Source organism: Phascolarctos cinereus, unplaced genomic scaffold (genome assembly GCF_003287225.1).
Source record: "Phascolarctos cinereus isolate Bilbo 61053 unplaced genomic scaffold, phaCin_HiC Scaffold_5;HRSCAF=322, whole genome shotgun sequence".
Lineage (NCBI taxonomy): Eukaryota > Metazoa > Chordata > Mammalia > Diprotodontia > Phascolarctidae > Phascolarctos > Phascolarctos cinereus.
Window position 1 is genome coordinate 359,650,060 of NW_027555958.1, and position 21,066 is coordinate 359,671,125.

General features: G+C 40.3%; 2 protein-coding genes and 1 pseudogene across 6 annotated transcripts in view; 2 read left to right on the top strand and 1 right to left on the bottom strand.

Annotated features, from left to right (window-relative positions):
* IARS2 (isoleucyl-tRNA synthetase 2, mitochondrial) overlaps positions 1–12,694 on the bottom strand; it is a 79,425-nt gene extending 66,731 nt beyond the window's left edge. The window contains exon 1 of the mRNA XM_020982239.2: positions 12,343–12,694. Within this exon, the coding sequence (XP_020837898.1) occupies positions 12,343–12,612 (270 nt within the window). The 5' untranslated portion in view covers positions 12,613–12,694. The remainder of the gene's footprint in view (positions 1–12,342) is intronic.
* Positions 6,357–7,195, top strand: LOC144457984 (uncharacterized; annotated as a pseudogene).
* A 2,094-nt stretch (positions 12,695–14,788) lies between the features above and the next one.
* The window catches only part of BPNT1 (3'(2'), 5'-bisphosphate nucleotidase 1), a 40,658-nt gene continuing 34,380 nt past the window's right edge, over positions 14,789–21,066 (top strand). Inside the window, exons 1-2 of one of the 5 annotated variants that reach the window (XM_020982244.2) lie at positions 14,789–14,881; positions 20,877–21,004. In XM_020982244.2, the coding sequence (XP_020837903.1) occupies positions 20,885–21,004 (120 nt within the window). In that variant the 5' untranslated portion in view covers positions 14,789–14,881; positions 20,877–20,884. Of the gene's footprint in view, positions 14,882–15,331; positions 15,446–17,222; positions 17,327–20,874; positions 21,005–21,066 lie in introns of those variants that run through there. The other 4 variants (XM_020982241.2, XM_078156307.1, XM_078156308.1 and 1 more) reach the window with 4 other exon arrangements.

The window sequence follows — 21,066 nt, forward strand, 5'->3', positions numbered from 1 at the left end:
CTTCCTCTCATCATATAACTTCTTTTTAAACTTTTTTATATTATGGATTATAATGGATTGTAATTGTGGTTGAGTCGTTTCAGTCATGTCCAACTCTCCAAGTGGTTTTCCATTTCCTTCTCCAGCTCATTTTACGGATGAGAAAACAGAGGCAAACAGGGTGAAGTGACTTCCTCAGGGTGCCATAGCTAGTAAGTGTCTGAGGTGAAATTTGAACTCAGGTCTTCCTGATTCAGTAAGTTCAGAGTTGAACTTAGGTCTTTTTGACTCTAGGCTTGTCGCTCTATCCATTGAGCCACCTAGTTCCCCATATATTGTAAACTAAATTAACTCTAAATTCTATTCCAGCTCTAAATATTCTCTGGCTTTAAGAAACAGAAAATTTGGGGCAGCGAGATAGCACAGAGGATAGAGCACCGGCCCTAGAGTCAAGAGGACCTGAGTCCAAATCCAGCCTCAGACACTTGACACTCACTAGCTGTGTGACCCGGGGCAAGCCATTCAAGCCCACTGCCTCGCAGCCAAAAAAACAAAAAAGGGAAATAGAAAATTTAATTGCTAATCCTCATTTTTTTCCCCACATATTCTTGTATTATCTGTCTTATTAGGTTACAGCTAATGGAAAACACCCATATAAACATCTACTTCTTTTATATTCTCCTAAATTCTGCTACATACAGTGGGTGTTTAACAAATATTGCTGACCGACTGAATCACAAATTCTCAAACTTAGAAAGGACCACAAGGGTCATCTAATCCAACCGATAAATGAACAAGTATTTCCCTCTACATTGTACCTGACAGTGATCTTTGCTTTAAAATGAGGAAATTCCCTCTACCAATCAATCTGTAGCTTATAGAGTCTTAGAGAGCTGACCTAGTTTGGTGGCGTTAAAGTCAAATAGAAACAGAGGCCACTAAACAATACATGAGGTTTCCCGTAGGTCACATACTGACTTAAAAAACCACATGTTTATAGGATGATATAAAACCACACATGATTCAGGCCACATTGTTTGACAACTCTGGTCTAGAGCACTAACAGCTTAAGGGACTTGCCCTGAGTCACACAACCACCTATATGTCAGAGGCAAGACATGAAGCCAGATTGGCTCTTCAGCTACTCTACTAGAGAGCCAGGGTATTTATTGGGCACTTAAGTAACTGTGGATTAATGCTTAATTCAGTAACTGCAAGCAGCAGATATTTAATAAATGCTTAGTAACTTGACCTAGAATTGGCTGTAGGTGCAGTGGCACAGAATTCTAGCTTTGGAATAAGAGGACTTGAGTTATGTTAAGGAATGTTAAGAGGTCTCCTGAACTTGTCTTTTTCAGTTGCCACATTTTCCACAAACACTGGACCCAGAGTATGCAGGAGGTCTCGAATGTGTCAAGGACGACATAATTTGTTGTTTGTACCCTAAGCCGGACTCCCTGTGTGTCCTTGGAAATCAAGACAGGCACCGGTCTTCACTAGGCTGAGAAACTACTTGTGTAGCTAGGACTCTTGTAAATAAGCAGACCCTCCTATCTTCATGGTCTAGCAGTTCCCAAGGGAAAAGAACGCCTCTTTTGCCATAATCCTGCTCCTCCCCTTTGGAAGGCATTTTGTTCTTTTCCCACATTTACTGCACCTTTTCCCCTCCCATGCCACTTCTCTTTAGAAGGAGATTTCTATTTCCCCTTCTTTCCTGGTTGTACTATTACAAATATGCAAACTTCCACATGGATTGGGAACTCTTTGCCTCTTTGGGTTTCACATGAATGTTCATTTCTGTTGTAATAATCCAGTTAGGACACAATGTCTCATGGACTTACGATATTATTTTTTGTTGACGGTTAGAACCCTGGCTCTGCCATTTCCCAACAGATTAAAGGCTAAAGGATACAAATAGATAATTTTCTAAGAAAGAAATCCAAGTTAACAGCAACTATATGAATAAAAAATATTCTAAATCACTAAGGATTAGAGAAATGGAAATTAAAGCAATTTTGAGGTTCTACCTCATACTAATCAGACTGATGAAAAGAAAAATGACAAATGTTGGGGGCGGGGAGCTGGGGAAAAAGTGGCACATTAGTACACTGTTAGGTAAAGCTATGAATTAATTGGTCCAGCTACTCTGGAAAGCAATTTGGAACTACAGCTAGAAAGTAACCAAACTATGTCTACCCTTTGACCCAGCTATACTAACTATATTCCAAAGAAATCAAAGAAAGAGGAAAAGGATGTGTAAAAATTAATTTTTTATTATATATGTATACATTATACAAAAAAAATTTATAGCAGCTCTTTAATGACAGCCAAAAATTGGAAACTAAGGAATTGTTCTATTGGGAATGGCTAAACAAACTGCAGTATATGAATGTTAAAACAAACAAACAAAAAGCACTGTGCCATGAGAAATGACAAAACAGAAAGTTTCAGAAGAAACTCATAACAAGTCCAAAGGAATGAAGATGAAACAGGCTAACCACTTCTTGTAAAACAGATGATAAATTTAAAATGCAAAGAAACACATTTTTAGACATAGGTAATGTGGGAATTTGTTTTGCCACACTATACAGCTATGTATTGAAGACTTTCCTTTTCAGGTTTGTTTTTTAAATTTGCTCAAGGTGGAAGAGAAAGTGTAGTGGCAGGGACATTAATTTTTTCTAATGCTTAAGTGAAAAATAATTTTAAAACTAAGATGAAATTGTATGTCTAGCCAACTGCTCAAAAACAACATTTAAAAGTATAACAGCTATATAATCCATAAAATGCAGTATATCAAACTGTTACATATCCCCTGTAATGGAAAAAATGGGTAACTGAAATCTACCGTTAATTATAGTAATAACAAAAACAATAAAATAATCCGTGAAAAAAAATTCCTGGCTCTTCCATTCACTGCCTGTGTGAACTTAGGGAAAATTACTTCACCTAAACAGATTTTTTTTAATTTATTTTGATTTGTCAACAATCACTTCCATATGCTTTTGAGTTGAAAATTTTTCTCCCCCTTCCTCCCCCCCACCCTCCCCAAGATGGCGCACAATCTGACATAGGCTTTACATTTACATACCCATTAAACATATTTTCACATTAGTGAAGTTGTAAGTAAAAATTAAAACCAATACGAGGAACCATCAGAAAGATGAAACAAAACTCAACAGAAGGTAAAAGTGATGGCGATTCGACTTCCATAGTTCTTTCTTTGGATGTGGACAGCATTTTCCATCCCAAGGCCTCTGGAGATGTCTCAGATCCTCGTAATGCTGAGAAGGGTTCAGTTTAACAATCATGGTTACTGCATAACGTGGCTGTTATTGTATACAAAGTCCTCTTGGTTCTGCTCACTTCACTCAGCATCAGACCATACATGTCTTTCCAGGTTTTTCTGAAGTCAGCCTGTTCATCATTTTCTTATAGCACAACAGTATTCCATTACATTCATATACCACAACTTGCTCAGCCATTCCCCAATTGATGGGCATCCTCTCAATTTCCAATTCTTTGCCACCACAAAAAGAGCTGCTATGAATATTTTTGTACATGTGGGTCCTTTTCCCATTTGTTCGATCTCTTTGGGATATAGCCCTAGAAGTGCTATTGCTGGATCAAAGGGTATGCACATTTTGGTAGCCCTTTGGGCATAGTTCCAAAATGTTCTCCAAAATGGTTGGATCATTTCACAACTCCACCCAACAATGTATAGTGTTCCAATTTTCCCACATCTTCTCCAACATTTATCATTTTCCTGTTTTGTCATGTTGGCCAATCTGATAGGTGTGATGTGGTACCTCAGAGTTGTTTTGATTTGCATTTCTCTAATCAATAACGATTTAGAGCATTTTTTCATATGACTACAGATGGCTTTAATTTCTTCATCTGAGAACTGTCTGTTCATATCGTTTGACCATTTATCAATTGGGGAATGGCTTGTGTTCTTATAAATTTGTCTTAATTCTCTATATATTTTAGAAATGAGGTCTTTATCAGAGAGACTGGCTGTAAAAATTCTTTCCCAATTTTCTACCTTCCTTCTAATCTTAGTTGCACTGGCTTTGTTTGTGCAAAAACTTTTCAATTTAATGTAATCAAAATTATCCATTTTGCTCTAAATAGATTTTCAACTTCCTTACTTGTGACATCAAGGAGCTAGACTAGATGATCTCTTAGGGTCCTCTCAGATCCAAATCTACGACCCTCTTGGCTGCCCTCCAAGTTATTTAATTCAATACCGAAATGAGGTGCCCAGATTAATGGGATTTTGCTGTACCCCTACCCTTCCCCAATCAAACTCCTAGAAAAAACTGTCTATACTCATTAACTCCACTTTCTTTCTTCCCACTCAATACTCAACTCTGCAATCTGTCTTTTGACCACATGCGCAACCGAAATTGCTTTCTCCAAAGGTATTAATGACCTCTAAATTGTCAAATGTGGAGGAGTTTTCTGAGTCCTCACCCTTAACCTCTCTGCCATATCTTTTGCACTCTGTCCTTTGGGGTTTAATGACACTACTCTCTCATCATCCATACCATATCACAGTCCTAAAATGGTGGCATATTCCAAGACTCTGTCCTGGGCCCTATTTTCTTTCTTTTTTTTTTAAAGACAAATGGGGGTAAGTTACTTGCCCAGGGTCACACAGCTAGTAAGTGTCAAGTGTTTGGTCTGAGGCTGGATTTGAACTCAGGTCCTTCCGACTTCAGGGCTGATGCACTACCCACGGTGCCACCTAGCTGCTTCTCCCCGTTTTCTTTCTTCAGACTCTTACATGTGGACCTCATGAACACCAGTCTCAAATCACTGTTCGGGGATATCTCAAACTGCATATCCTGCAGGGATCTTAAACTCTACATGTCCAAAACTTTTCCCCAAAACCCTCCCTTTTACCAAACATTCCTATTTCTGTGGAGGGCACCATCATTCTAGTCTCCCACAGCCTCAGCAAAAACTTCATGAAAGTTAAGACTCCTCAACTCCTAACCCCATATATTCAATCAGTTGCCATATCTTGTCCTATCACCCACCACCACATCTTTGCTATCCAATTGCTTCTCTCTACTCACACAGCCAAATACCTTAGGTTAGGCCCTCATGACCTCTTGGCTGGACTAAATGGTCTTTTTGCCTTAAGTTTCTTCTCAAAGGTGTCAAAGCAATGTCACCATGTTGCTTCCCTTCTTACAAACCTCACTGGCTCCCTACTGCCTTTAGGATAAAATAAACTCCTTTGTGGCTTCTAAAGCCCTTTATAAGTTGACCCCCAGCTGTCTTTCTGGATTCATTGTATATTATTCCCCTTCCCACAACTCGGCAATTCAGTCAAAACGGTCTTTTCTTTTTCCTCACACCCCTCACTTTAGCTCCCCTATCTTTCTCTGCACTGACCTTCCATGTATGTCTCTCCTGAGCCTTTCCTTCTATATAATGCCTTTCCTAGTTCCCTTTAATTCTAGTACCCTCACTCCCAAACCACCCTGAATTTATCTTTTACTTGTTCTGAATCTATTGATAAATGTATACATTGTCCCACCCAATTGAATGTAAATTCCTTAAAAGTAGGGACTGCTTCATTTTTGTCTCTGTGTTCCCAGTAACTGGCCCAAAAGGGCTTAATAAATGCTTGTTGATTGACTAAGTTGGAAAGAACTTTTTGAGATTATCCAATGCAGGGGTTCTTAACCTGGTGCCAGTGAACTTTTTTTTAAAAAATTCTGATATAAGTACAGCCAAGATGGTAGAGCAGCAGAAAGCAGGAGAGAGAACTTCCCACCAAAAACTCCTCCCAAGACACACTGAAAACGTGCCAGATTAAATCTAATGAGGAAATCCAAGGCAAAGCCATAAGAAGTAATTTTTCCAGTCCAGGCTGGCATAGGAAGACAGGCAGAGAGGTCTGAGGACACTGGGGAGGGGTACCTCTAGGCAGGAGCTGCTGTGTGCAGAGCACTCCAGCACCCAGGCAAGGTTGTATACCAGAGCAAGAGAAGGTCCCAGACCCATACCAGAACACTGAAAGGTGCGGGAAACTAGTCTGAGAAAGTCTGCCAATGGGCAGCTTTGTTGTTTACTCCCTGGTTCCAGATCATAGATGCAAGGCAGGTTGCAGAAGGACTTGCACCTGGGGGTGGCAGTTCAGAGTGAGCAGTAGTTACTGGGCCCTGGGCTAAAAGGAGCAAGTTCAGAAACAAACAGCAGCAGTCTCAGTTTCAAAGTATAGTCCAATCTGAAGTCTGCAGAGGAATAAGTAAGACAGGAATCCATCCCAGGGGAGACTGGAATTTTATGCCTCACAATGAGCAGAGCTAATTCCAACCAGTAAACTACTGCTTAGATCTGGGTGGTGGGTGTGAGCAGGAATGGTGCTGTCTGCAGTGGGAAAGGAGCACAGGAGCCACTGCTTTGGCTGCCACAAGCACTGCCGCTGCCATAGCCACAGCCACAACCGCAGCCGCTGCCAACATGTTCCAGGGGTGAGAGAACAAGGGTGCCAAGCCAAGCTCCGAGGAGACTCAAGCAATTTCTTTGGAGCTCCAAAAGAAGTTAATCCTTGGGGCAGCTATGTGGCACAGTGGATACAGCACCGGCCCTGAAGTGAGGAGGACCTGAGTTCAAATGTGACCTCAGACCAAACACTTGACACTTACTAGCTGTGTGACCCTGGGCAAGTCACTTAACCCCAACTGCCTAAAAAAAAAGAAAGAAAAAAAATAAGTTAATCCTTCAAGTAGACCAAATAGAATGGCATCTATTATCTTTGGAGCATTCGAGGAACCTCAGAATACACCCAAAAGGTCAAATCCTCCAGGAGGCAAAGGAAGGGATATCTTTGAAGAGCCTACTCCTGTGTAGGCTCAATATCATTTGAATCCCCCAGTGGGAAGACCAGTGACATCTTTGAGTCTCCAGTCACCATTACTGCACCCTTAGCACACCCAAACAAGCCCAAGGATCATATTGTCTTATGTGAAGGTGAGGATACAAAATTGCAACTCAAAGCTAGGAGAATACACAGTCTTCAAGAGAAGAATATGATGAGAAATGTGACAAAGGAAAGGAGGAATGAGCCAAGGAAACTTAGCCTAAACTCAAGATTGACAACCATGAGCCTAGGTGGGCACCAGGTCTCACTCACACAATAAAGTCCTCAACCCACCATGTGGCAAATCCAGCATCTCTTTTTACTAAAGGAAACTAATACTAGCAACTTCAGACTAGAAACTCTTCTGTTAGGATGTCAAGGTTTATAGTTTCTAATTAGTACAAGTTACGGTGGGGCTAGGAGGGGAGGTGTTGATGATTTATGTGTGAAGATTTTCATGTTGCTCATTGCTCAAACTTGTCTTCTAGAAACAAACAGCTAGGGCTACACAGGACCAGGGGACACAGAGCCTTTCAGGGAATAGAGAAACCAAAGCTTATGAGAGCAATAAGGAATTCTCCAGGTTTGCATCCAAGAATTAGTTCCAAATATGAGAGTCTTTGATGGAGTGAAAGAAAACAGGGAAAGAGCAGAATCTTCATGGGTACTAGGAATATCTGTGTTTTGGTGGGCAAAATGTACATCTAGAGATGGTCCTGCAGCAGTAGCCACTGACAGTGTCACTAAGACACTAAAAACCCATGTGAATGATGTGTTGGACAGCTGCCAGAGGAATGCTCCCCCTCCCTTGTCTGGAAAAGGGATACAATTTGCATTTCAGAAAGGTAATGGATCATTTAGCTCACACAGTCCTTACATTATAGAGTGATGATACAGGACCTTTACCTTTTCTGGGGGCACTACTAACATCTGAGAAAACGGGTATCAAATCTGTCTGTGTCCTTTTAAGTTTGCCTCCATGATGCCCTGTTCTACAAACATCCTATGAGGCTTTTTTACCTCTTTCCCACAAAAGCCAGGGAAAGACTCACTAAGCTACAACTTGAAAGGGGTATTTGGACTTCAGTTGAACTCTCGCAAGTGCTTATCAGTCAAGCCAATTTTCCCTTTTCCCTTGCTTGTAGACCTATTCTTAACAGCAGATTTTTGCATTCTGATTTTCCAATATCACCTGTACCTTCTATCAGCTAGAAGCCCCTGGCCTGATCTTAGATTAAAAACCCTACCTTACATAAGAGAGTAAGCTGGATCTCTTATATACTGATTTTTAAAGTGAATAATTTCTCCCTTTCATTCTCATAAGCCTTAAATGCCTTTCACTGCCTCTGCAGTTCAGCAGTTGTATATACATACTACTTTCACAAACCACAATTCTTTTCTAAAGGGGAGAGTGGGGCCTTCCAGTCTTTTGTAAAGGCCTTATTAACCTATCCAATTTCTTTCTGATATTTTGGTTATTCATATTTTTCCAAGACTTTTTTTTACTGTAATGAGTTGATGGAAGATAGCAAATCACTGAAAACCTTTAGCTCTTCAAAACAAACATTTTAGACAATATTTAAAGAGCCATTTTTAATGCTGTTCAAATACCAGCTTCACAAACTGCTGATGACTTTACCATTGACAACACCTAAATTACTTAGGTATACTAAAGAGTAAACAGAAAATTCCCTTGTATGAGTGATTACTCATTTTGGGGAAATCTCTGCAATCTGCCTAGTAAACTGGAAGTATCTGATATGGAAATTAACTAGATCAGTGGATAAAATAGTTTTTCAAGTGGAGATAATACACTACAATTTTCTTGAAGCTATTCTAATCACATTTAACTATAGAATCATGTCCCTTTGATCCATTTAGGGAAATGTTCCTCAGTCAGACTAAATAACACTATATTTTACTATTCCATACCTCTTGCACTTTGGAACATCTGTTATTACCATGCAGTTAGGGCAGATAAAGTTTCATGGTTTCATGATGGATATCTACAAGACGAGCACCAAATTCTGGAAATATTGTTCTACTCAGAATATTTAGCAAACTGACATCTTGTATTAATATGCACCCATTTTCCTCAATATTGAAATGCCTATAGGAAATTGCTGTTAAACACTCCCTACTTAGTATGGCAAATTAAGGGGAAATGGCATATGGGATTTGCTAGTCAAAGATTTTACTACCTCTTGAGGATTCCCTGATTTTGGGATTGCTTTATAGCCAAGATAAGGTTGATGTTTCCTATAAGCCTGCAAAGTATAGACAATACCATTTAACTAACAGGCTATGTTCTAGGATTTTGGAAGTCAGTTTGAAAGGAGGAAATCATTTTTATGTAGAAACAATGTCATAAATGGTGATTAAATTCTTAGACTAGATAACAGAAGTCTACCTAACCCAGAATGGGTTAAACTATGGAACCTAATTACTATTTATAACAGTGTATCTATGGGAAAACACGTTTTGGATGCTAGCTTACAGTGGTAAAAATATACCTCATAGGGGCAGCTAGGTAGCAGTGGATAGTGGAGTCAGGAGGACCTGAGTTCAAAGCTGATCTCAGACCAGACACTTGACACTTACTAGCTGTGTGACCCTAAGCAAGTCACTTAACCCCAAATGCTTCACCAAAAAACAAATAAAAAAATCCATACCTCATTAGTCATATCCCTGGCAATAATAATTCCCTTTTTCCACCTGAATTCTGAAGCTCCAAGCCACTAGTGGTGATTCCTAGAACAAGAATTCAAGTTGAAAGGAGTGGTGATCAACAGGGATGAAGTATCCAGTGAGGAAGATGAGCACAAGTGCTGTTCTAAATAGCAGCCACAGAATAATGTTTTCCTTCCTTCTTCTAACTTTTTTTTCCCCTTGTTTCCTGATTTATCTTGTTGCTGTGGACCCTGAAACTGGGTGTAGAGGGGCTCTGGAGAGGTGGGGAATGAAAAGTAGCCCACTAGAATGAGATTGGCTATTAGGAAAAAGTGTTAATGCATTTGTGCTCATTTATATGTAAAGGAGGTACCTATGTCTGGCATTTGTTTGCTGAACTGCCTGTATCTGGAAGATCCAAAGACTTAGCATCCTACTTCTCAGTCTCTTCTAAAATGCATTAAGAAATTAATTGTTGGGGCAGCTAGGTGGCTCAGTGGACAGAGCTCTGGCTTTGGAGTCAGCAGTACCTGAGTAAAAATGTGACCTCAGACACACTTACCAGCTGTGTGACCCTGGGCAAGTCACTTAATCCAGACTGCCTCACCAAAAAGCAAAGAATGAAAGGAAGTACAGAAGGAAGGATGGAAGGAAGGGAGAAATTGTCCTTGTATTTTTTCTATTATGACTTAAAACTTTTTTTTAAATGCAGCTGGTGCCAACATTTCCTCTAGAACTACTTATATTTTACAGTGTAATTTTGATGGAGGCATTTGCTTAGTTTTGCAGGGCAGAAATGGGAATAACAGTTACATTAAACCTGGCAATAATGTAGTAAAAAACAAAAAAAACCCAAAAATACTACTGCTTAGATCCAAACCCAGGTCAAGAAACTGCAGAGCTCAGACCAAGGAGGCAACAATTAGACTCTGACCTGGATCAGACCGCTTTGGGGGCAATAAAAAGACTGTAGGTCCCCAGCCTGAGGTGTTCCTGAAATTCTACAATAACAATACTTAATACCCCAAGAAAGCATCAATAAGACCGGCCTACACTCTCCCTCTAGAATTGCACAGAACATGCCTCTAACATCAAATCCAAATCAGGAAGAAATCTAGAAGAATGAACAACAACAACAAAAAGAATCCCACCATAAAACACTATTATGGTGACGGAGAACCCAGAAGAGAATGACTCTGAAATACCTACAAGCAAAGTCTCAAAGAAAAACACAGCCTGGGCAGAAATTCAACTAGAATTCCTGGAAAAGATGGAGAAAGATTTTTTAAAAGTTAGAACATGATTTTTAATCAACAAAAAAAAAAGTGCTGGGGGGAAAACTGGAAAGGAAATAAGAGCTATGGAAAAAAAGTGAAAAAGGAATAACTTGGAACAAGAAGTATGGAACCTTGTCCAAGCAACAAACTCTATGAAAGTTAGAATGATCCAAAAAGAAGCCAATGACTCCGTGGGACAATAAGAAATAATGAAACTAAGTCAAAAGACTGAAAGAAAAAAAATAGAAAAAAAAATTAAGGTATCTCATAGAAAAAACAGACTGAGGAAAAAAATTGAGAATCATTGGACTACCTGAATGCCATGAAAAACAACAACAAAAGAGCCTAGAGCCCCTAGATATCATATTTCAAGAAATCTTAAAAGAAAACTGTAATGTAGAAGAAGGCAGACAGAAACACAAGGAATCTACTGGTCGACTACTGAAATGAACCTCCAGGTTTCTTATTTTCAGGTCACAAAGACCTGAGTTCAAATCCTGCCTCAGTTACTTACTGGCTTTCAGTCCCACTGTGCCTCAGTTTCTTCAATGGGAATAACAACATCTATCTCTCAGAGTGGTTGTGAGGATAAAATGAGTTAATGAGTACTGCTAATCTTAAAGAACTATATAAATAGTAGTTTTTTATGTTATAACAATTTTCTAAAAACCTTGTATAGTTCTTTTGATACAATTAATTTCTTTTATAATCCTATGTACTTTATTTTATGAATATAACACCATTCAGAGAAAGGGTCCATAGATATTACCAGACTTCTAAAGGGATCTAACCATAATGGATGGCATAATCATACTCCAAATATCCCTAACTTCCCTTCAACATCCTCTACCATCCAGTTAGTCAGTTTTCTGAACTTTTTTTTCCTACAAATCACTATCAACCAATCCCAGGAGCTCAGGCAACAGATCCTAAAGTAATCCTACTTCTGCCTCTCAAGGTTCTCAAGGACTTCTTCATCGAAGAGCTAACAGATGATAATCCTAACTGCTGACAATTCCTAAACATTATATGCGTTACCTGATTTGATCATCAAAACAACCCAGCGAGGGTCATAGGCATGGGACACATAGGCCAGCTAGGTGGTGCAGTAGGTAAGAGCCCAGTGGGGAGTCCGGAAGACCTGAGTTCAAATATGAGCCCAGACACTGACTAGCTGTGTGACCCTAGACAAGTCCCTTACTTGTCTCCTCAGTTTCCTCATCTGCAAAATGGGCTGGAGAAGAAAACCACTCCACTATCTCTGCCCAAAAAACCCCAAATGGGGTCACGAAGAGTAAACACAGCTTAACAGTACAGTAGCCTCAGTTACTCCACTCCGAAAGTGGGGATAATAATAGCCCCTACTTCCCAAGATTACTGTGGGAACCAAATGAGATCATCGTGGCAAAGCGCTAGGTCACGGCGAACTCGGACCCTGGGGCGCAGAGAGGTTAGGGGACTTACCCGAGGTCACACTGCGGAGGAAGCCGCGCCTCCCTCTCCCCCTCCCCTCCCGCCCCCCGGGGGGCCGCTCACCTGCTGGATCTCCAGCTCCATGTCGGCCTGCTGGCGGCCCACCAGCTTCATGGGCATGCTGGTCTTCGGCAGCCGCACAGTGTCGCGGTAAGAGTTGGCCTTGGGAGGCGGCTGCTGGTTGCTGGCCCCACTGATGGTGTCGAAGCTCCGCAGGAAGCTCTTCGTCGTCGTCCCCCGCCATCCCGGGCCCCATAAAGGTAGGCGCAGCCCACCCTGGCCCCCGACTGCCGCTGCGGCCGCCACCCTGCCGTGCCTCATCCCCCAAAGCATAGCGAGGAGGCCCGCGCGCGAGATGACCCCTGCGCCGCTGAACCCAGGAGCTGCGCTGCCCCGCCCCTGGCTCGCCCAAGGAAGGCCGCCCCACGCCTGCGCCGCGCGCGCGTGTCCATCACCTCTGGGCGCATGCTCAGTCTGTTCGAGGGGCTGACCAAGAAGTCATTACGCTCCCAACTGTGTCCTAGTGGTAAGGGCTAACTAAGGGCGGGAAAAGTAAAGAGTACCGAAGTAGTTAATCAGTAAACATTTTATTAAGCACCTATCATGTGTCTGACGCTGCGCAAAGAGCTAAGGGGACAAAAAGGGAAAAAAGACAGCCCCCGCCCTCATTTAATACAGGCAACAACATATTAAATGGGCTATGGTCTTGATTGCACTTTAGATAGAAACCTGATGCAGCTCAATAAAGACCTACTTTGTGTGCATATATTACAGTATAGTCAATAAAGACCTAATATATGTGTGCGTGTGTGTGTAAGTCAAACCTACCATAGATATGTATGTATGTGCACGTGTATACGCACACATACACCCTGTGCTCTTGTTTGCACTTAAAAACCTAGTACCGGCCCTGGAATCGGAGGACCTGATTTCAAATCGTCTCAAACACTTGACAATTACCAGCTGCGTGACCCTGGCCAAGTCACTTTAACCCCATTGCCTAGCCAAAAAAACAAAAAGAAACCTAAGGGGCCTGAAGTTAGGAAGACGTGAGTTCAAATTCAGACTCAGACACTGACTACAAGTGGGACCCTGGACGAGTCACTTAACCGCCATCTGCCTTATTTTCCTCACTGTAAAATGGGTATGATAACAGCAGTTAACTCTGAAGATTGTTGTGAGGATCAAATGAGATGATTATCTGTTAAACCCTTACCACAATGCCCGACTCATAGTGCCAAGTAAATAAATGTTGGTTACCATTATTGTCAAGAGACTCCTAGGTGTGTATGAAAAAACTTTGCAAAACGTTAAAGGGCTATATAAATGCCAGCTATCAAGTCAATAAGCATTTATCAAGCACCTCTTGTGCCCTAGGCATGGTGATAAATCGATGAGACTACACAGAAAGGCCAAAAACCAAAAACAGTTCCTGCTCTCTAGGAATTCTCGGTCTCTCCCAGCCTAGTTTCTTCCCCACTCCAGTCCACTCAGGTTGGGTCTCACCATTTCACCCCTCCACCCACTCCATTTAAATAACAATTATCTCCCTCTTACCTCCTCGATCAAATACAAAAATCCTCTTTGGGGCTTTAATTTTTAGTTCATTTTTTTTCACTCCTGTCCTCTGACCCTTTGTGACCCCATTTGGGGTTTGCTTGCCAAAAGATACTGGAGTGGTTTGCCATTATTCCCTTCTCCAGCTCATTTTACAGATGAGGAACTGAGGCACGCAGGTTTGTGTCTTGTGCAGTGTCACACAGCTAGTAAGTGTCTGAGACCAGATTTAAAGTCAGGAAAACAAATCTTTCTGACTTGGCACAGTGCCTAACTTCATCCTGTCCTGTCCCCCCCCCCAGTATATATACTATTGTCGTAAGACTCCCACTAGATATGTATGAAAAACTCTTTGCATATATATGTATGTGTGTGTATGTATATATGTGCACATATATACATACATATATAGCGGGGAAATTAGATGGCTCAGTGGATAAAGCACTTGGCCTGGAGTCAGAAAGACCTGAGTTCAAATCAAACCTCAGAAGCTTACTTAGCCGTTCGACCTTGGGCAAGTCATTTAATCTCTATTTGCTTCAATTTCCTCCTCTATAAAATGATGATGATAATAATACCTACTTTCCAGAATTGTAGTAAGGGTCAAATGAGGTAATACTGTAAATACTGTATCTGCAAAATGCCTGGCACATGGTAAGCAGGTATACAAATGTCAACTATTACTATTTAAAGTATTATTAATATTAGAGATATTCTCTGGAGGAAAGTATTAACATTACATCCATGGACGGAAGAGTGAAAAGTTGTGGCCGACAAGGCTGTGATTCTTTTTACTAACTACCTTATCTTATGATCATTTAACCACCTCCTACTCCCCCACCCCAGAAGTACGTTTAGATAACTGACTGCTTCTGGCGGACTAGGGAGGGATTCGAGGCGGGGACTGCTGATTTTGCACATTCCTCCAGAATGCTGTTTGCTGCCCCAGACTGAGAATAGAATCATTGATACGGAAAATCGATTCTATTCTTGGCAAACCAAACCAGCGTGGATGGAGGATTGGGAGTTGGGGGTGTGACGACAGGTCAGTGATCCTTCAGGTGCTGCAGAAGGAAGCCGCTGCATTCAGGGAGGCACTCCCGCAGAGGGCACCTCAGCCTCTAAGCCGCGGGCATTGGAATGCCTCTTGGCACCACGGGGGGTAAGGCTCACTTCTGGCCTTCTGATAGCAGGAGGTGAAAAGGACCGAAAGGGTTCCTGTGACTTTAAGCCGAAGTAATACCACCACCCCTCCCCCTGAGGGCGGCACGTCTGTCTTAAATCCTGAAGGGAGTGAGTAACTCCGGTTGTTCAAGGAAGAAATCAAACGTTTTAAGTCCCTTGAAAAGCAGTAGAGGTATATTACTTTTTTAAAGGCCTTAAGGGAAGCTGAGTGAGAGGAGACGCTTTGGGCATGCGCCAGGCAGTCACGTACGGGCGCGCCTGCCCCATCCTCATGGCTGGAGTGGGTTTTACCTTACGTTAAGACGTCACTCTCCAGCGTAGAGAATGTCCTACGGGACGCAACGAAGGACCAGCCCCTGAAAGGCGTGTTTGCTTTTTTTTGTTTAATGTCTTTCCTCTTGGAGTGTTTCCGTGTTTATCACAAGTAAGTTCCTCATCGTCATCCCTTCCTGCCAAACAAGTTCTCATGTGTCGGGCAGAGGACTAGGAGCAAGTTTGACTAGTTTCACTACCTCACTAATCCTTTAAATAGGTGTCTGAGGGTATTCAGGTTAATGAATATAAATTAATTAATATTAATGTTTAATGAAATCAATTTCAAAACTTGATGTGCCCTGGATTGCCCCCCACACACACTCTAACTCCTGCTCCCAAGGCTTTTTAGTGCCACTCGTGGGGATTAGAAATAATGTTAACACTTAGTGATTTTGTTTTGATTTTATTGGTATGTTCTACCTAGAACATTTTGATAGTTGGTATAACAAATAACCAAGGCAGACCTGAGTGCTAGGCCGTAGTCTGGTTGTTAAAATAAAATCTAAATTACTTCTCAGAGACATCAAAGGATAAAGGAGTAAACTAAAATAATAGATCGTTTTTTACTGTCCTTGCAGGCATTATCTTATAAACTCAACTATGTCTTAAATGCATGGGTCCTGTATTGAATGTTGGGGTGGGGGTTTCGGGGTCCCCCCCCCAGGCAATGGGTTTAAAGTGACTTGCCCAGGCTCACATAGCTAAGTAAGTGTTACGTGTCTGAGGTCATATTTGAACTCATGTCCTCCTGAATCCAGGGCCGGTGCTCTATGCACTGCGCCATCTAGCTGCCCCTCCTATCTTGAATGTTAGTGGCATGACAGACTTTCATTTTTCTATTATTGGATCAAAGAGCAATTGCTGTCCTAGAAGTAATGGAAAGAAATTAACATGGTTTGTTTCAATGTTTAATTTATGCACTAAGTCAAAAGAAGGGGGAAGAAAATCACAAAATATTAGGCATATAGGGAACAGGGTCAATTATTCCTTTGTAAACAGACACAATGGAAAGTAATCTGAAGCAAGAATTTTCAACCATTTTGAATAAGTGGAACACTTACGCTAACTTTGAATCTTGACTGTTTAAAAGGTGTACCCCACCTCTGACAATTACTAACTTTGCTACCCTGAGCAAGTGATGACCTCTTTGTGTTTCAATTTTCTCATCTGTAAATGATGATAATAATATTTGATTGTTGTAAGACTCAAATGGGATGGTATAAGTAAAATGCTTTGCAAAAAAACACGAAATAAATATTATTATTCTATTATTATTAGGATGGGGCTAGAGGTGATGTAGGAAGCACAGTGTGTCCATTGTCTCTATGCTTTCAAGGAAAACCTTGGGATTCCTTGGAACATGATTTGACAAACTATGGCTAAAAGTTCAATTGTATCATATTTTGCCATTTTATTATATCTTGAAGCTATGATCCTGTACTTGTCATAGTTCCCTGGTATTTTACCTATCGAGCAATAAAGATTGGATCCTAATAGATTCTTTGATTCCAATATACAAAGCCAAATTGCACCCTGCTTTTCGGTCGTTTCCTCAGAACCTAAGTGAGAAGAAAGATACTGGGCTTTAAATTCCTCCTCTAGCTTGTCAATTAACCCTTTTGTACCATTTGAAAGGTGGGACATAATAGCTTTTTTGACATTACTCAGCATTTTCTTTCGTGTTAACATATCACATCAGTAACATCAACACACAATAGCAAGTAGTTACAATGATTTTTAGAGGGTGACTGCTATTTGATGATCAGGATATTCAGTGTCTAACAGGTGTATTTTTTATTCTTCAGGTTTTGACTCTCAGGCAAGAAAGAGTTAAAAAAAAAAAGGTAGGGTTCTAGGACCCAGAAGGTTTTGTAGCGATGGAGGGGAGGAAATTGTGATTGAATTGTAGCTTGGGCTGTTCATAAGGAAGTTGCCTGTTTCCCAGTACCTGGTTTTAAGCTTCACGTGCATCTGCTACAAAAAAAAAAAGGTATTTCTCATTGAGAGTTATAATCATTTATCTAGAATCTTTGCCAACTGTCAGCATTAGGGGAAGAATTAGGAGCCAAAAAGGAGCTTTCAGTTACAGACTGTGTTTTGTTATCAGATTAACCCCATTTTTTCTCATCAAATAAACCAAGATTTGTTTGTTTTGGAAAAAGGTGGGGAAAAAAGGGTCAAATTTTTCATGACATCCAAGTTACATATTTTATTTAGGACTAAAGAATGCACTAGAGGCCAAAGTGAAGATTGTTGATTATTTGCAGCCTAACAATGAATGCTTTAAGGCATCTATTCTTCAGAAGTAGTATTTGCCCCTCTCCTTGTTGTTTCTTCTGATTGTGTAAGTTGATATTATTTTGACAGATTGTTCAACTGTAAGGTGGTGGGAAAGGAAAGGAAAATCATTAACATATTTTCTTTGGAAGAAATAGACAATTTTATACACTTGTGGGAAGGTAGCTAAGTCTTAGGTGAGGACTGATTAGGCTTAAATGATTAATGAGTTCAAAGGTAATGGATACTTGTCAAAGTTAACCGGACTGTAAAGGAAACTGTTCCACCTTTAACAAATAGAAATGCTAAGTAAAATAAGGACAAAACAGCAGCACACATTTAAAAATTCTGAGTGTTGCAGACCAAAGTGTGTTGCAAATTAGAGATTGGAAGAATTCTTTTGTATTAAAAGGAGACTCTTAGGTTTGGGTGAACTGAACTGTGAAGGCAAGTCACATTCATGCACTTTTTCCTGTTTTCAGTTTTTAAATGGTTTCTAAATTAGTAATAGTTATAACATCTGTTCTAAGCATTGTCCCTTTTTGTTGTACATTGTAAAAGAGAAAGGAGAGGCTGTTGATTGTATTTGAAATTGAAATAAAGTGAACACAAACAGAGCTGTACATCTTTCCTATCTTGTTTGTCCTTAATAGGGCTTTATGTTTAACAGAAAATGCTTTGTAAATACGGTGAGGCGGAGTGTTAGGAAAATTTGATTTGGAATAAGGAATATTTCCGACATGTGGGCCACATTATCACTCTGGGTCTCATTCTTTTCATCTGTAGAACAAACTTGACTTTGAAGTTTCCTTCTAGCTCTAAATTGTATGATCCTGTGACTTTAAAGCACTATTTAAACATGAACTATCAAGAGCATTATTAATAACTCTCCTTATTTTATTGCTGAAAAAACTAAGTCACCAAGAAGTTAATTCTCTTGCCCAAGATCTCCCCCCTTGTGGAAGAACAAGAACTCCTTCCTGCAATCATTCTCAGTTCTGTTCTGTGTCTGCTTCATTGTAATGTTAGGATCAAGAGATGATGAAGAGAGAATAATGACACTTAAATTAGAGGATTTAATTCAGTAAATATATATTATTGAGTTACTGTGTGTGGGTGTGGGTGTAGGGGGTGGGGTGTGTGCAGGAATGATTTGTCCAAACTTTACCTTGGCTTTCTCCCTGCCTTGCAGCTAATCAAATTTCTTTTTGAAAGACATACATACTTACTGCTGGAAGCTGTTTATTTCTTTCTTCTGGGCTACCACCTAATTGTCCCTCCCCGTGACTCTCTAATGGGAAAAACCACATAATTTCCCCAAAGATTTTGGCTTCTCTTTAGTTTTCATATTGTTATTTTCCTTTACTTGGCTATATAAAAGGGGGAAGAAAAACAGCTTGGTGCTATGGAAGGAGTTCCGGAATTGGAGGCAAAAGACAGTCTTGAATCCTGTATCTGTGCACTTTCTGACTGTGTGATCTTGGACAAATCAATTAAGTTTTCTGAATTTCATTTTCCATATCCAAAATTATTAGGCTATATGACTTTTGAGGCTCCTCTTAGCTGTAGAGCTCTTTTCCTATCTATGATCTATACATCCCCTTAAAAGCAAATAGCTGTTAAATTCTGTGCCTCACCCTTAAATTCCCAGTATCTATTGTATGGTAGAGGCATAAAGTAGGATAGCTAAGTGGTGCAGTAGATAGAGTGCCAAGCGGGGATCCAGGAAGACTCATCTTCCTGAGCTCAAATCTAGCCTCAGATACTTATGTGATCCTGAGCAAGTCACTTAACTCTATTTGCCTCAGTTCTTCATCTGTATAATGAGATGGAGAAGGAAATGGCAAACCACTCCAACATCTTTGCTAAGAGAGTCATGAAGACTTAGTTACAGCTGGAATGACAAAATAGATTAATGAATACATTGCTGAATTCAGCATCAGAAAGACTGGTTCCAGTCCCTCCTCTACCACACTTATTAGCTGTGGGAGCCCACACAAGTCACTTAAACTCTTTGGGTCTTTGGTAACTTACTAGACTTCATCTATCTCATACAATTCCCTAGAACTTTTCTACTAAATCACACAGGAGGATATCTTTATTGGTAGGAGTTATAGTCTGGAAGTTTCTTGTGCTTAAGAAATTGCAGGTCATTTATATCTATTGTAGGTATTATCTCAGTTGAAAATCCATATTGAAATAAATGTTCTCATAAAATTATGATTTCTTTTTAAAACACAAACAGCAAGTAAGTAAACCTTGAAAGATGTATTAGATTGCAAAGCAGCAGTAACTTGACTTTGAGAAAAACTTTGTTAGTCAGCCTCCACTAAAGTCTCATTTGAGTGCCTCATCCTGGCATGAAGGTAGATCTGGATTTGGAAGCTAAGTCAACATTTCCTGGCACATTTCCTAAGTGGAAAATGCTTGAATTCCAGGCCCTGAAATGGATTGAGTGTCTGTCATCTAAAAACCAGTCTCCCTAAATTGGAAGTTCATCAAGGTCTATTACTTAATACAAGGGGAACCTTGGGCAAATACTCCTTTAACTTAACCTCCTTTAATGTTAGCTTCCTCATCTTTCAAAGAAGGAAACTGAATAGATGATCTCTAATATCCCCCCTACCTGTAAAATCTGATAATCCTATAATTACCAGAAGGTTGAAAACCAAGTAATAAACTTTTCTTTGGCCCAGGCTTCCTTGGAGGCTCAGGTAAAGTTTTGCTTTTCTGCAGGAAGCCTTTCTCAGTCCCCTTAATGCTAATCCCTTCCTTCTGAGAGCACCTTCAATTTATCCTGATTATATCTCATTGTAGACTTGGAGCTCCTTGAGAGCAGGGACCAAGAGTTGCTTTACTTTGAATCCTCCATCAATTAGTGCAGTGCCTGGCTTCTAGTAGGCACTTAATAAATACTTGTAGACTTGACTAGCAACTCAGGAGCACAATGAACTACTAAGGCACTGGAAGATTATCATCTGTACATGAAATCAGACTGATGAAAAAGTCTGAAAGAAAAAGGACAAGTGGGTTGAGTAAAAAACTAAATGGCTTGGATTCATTTGGGGACTATTAAAGTTATGTACATGTGCTAGTAGATAGATAGTCTTTGTTGTAAAACACTGGGGATAGTGGGTTACTGGCAGAACTTATACTATATGTAATTCAATTTGACACCTTCATGCAGATATAGAAATAAGTGAAATTGGTAGTTTATATTGCCTCTGTGTATTAACAGGGAGCTTTTCTTGACTTCTTTTCAGTGTTAATCATGGCTTCCAGTCCAGCTGTCTTGATTCGTTTGGTTGCTTCAGCATATTCTATTGCTCAGAAAGCTGGAATGATAGTCAGAAGTGTGATGGCTGGGGGTGATCTTGGAATCGTGGAGAAGGTACTAAGTTATATCTCATTTCTTCTTAATTTTGTGTTCACTAAGTTACATCTCATTTCTTC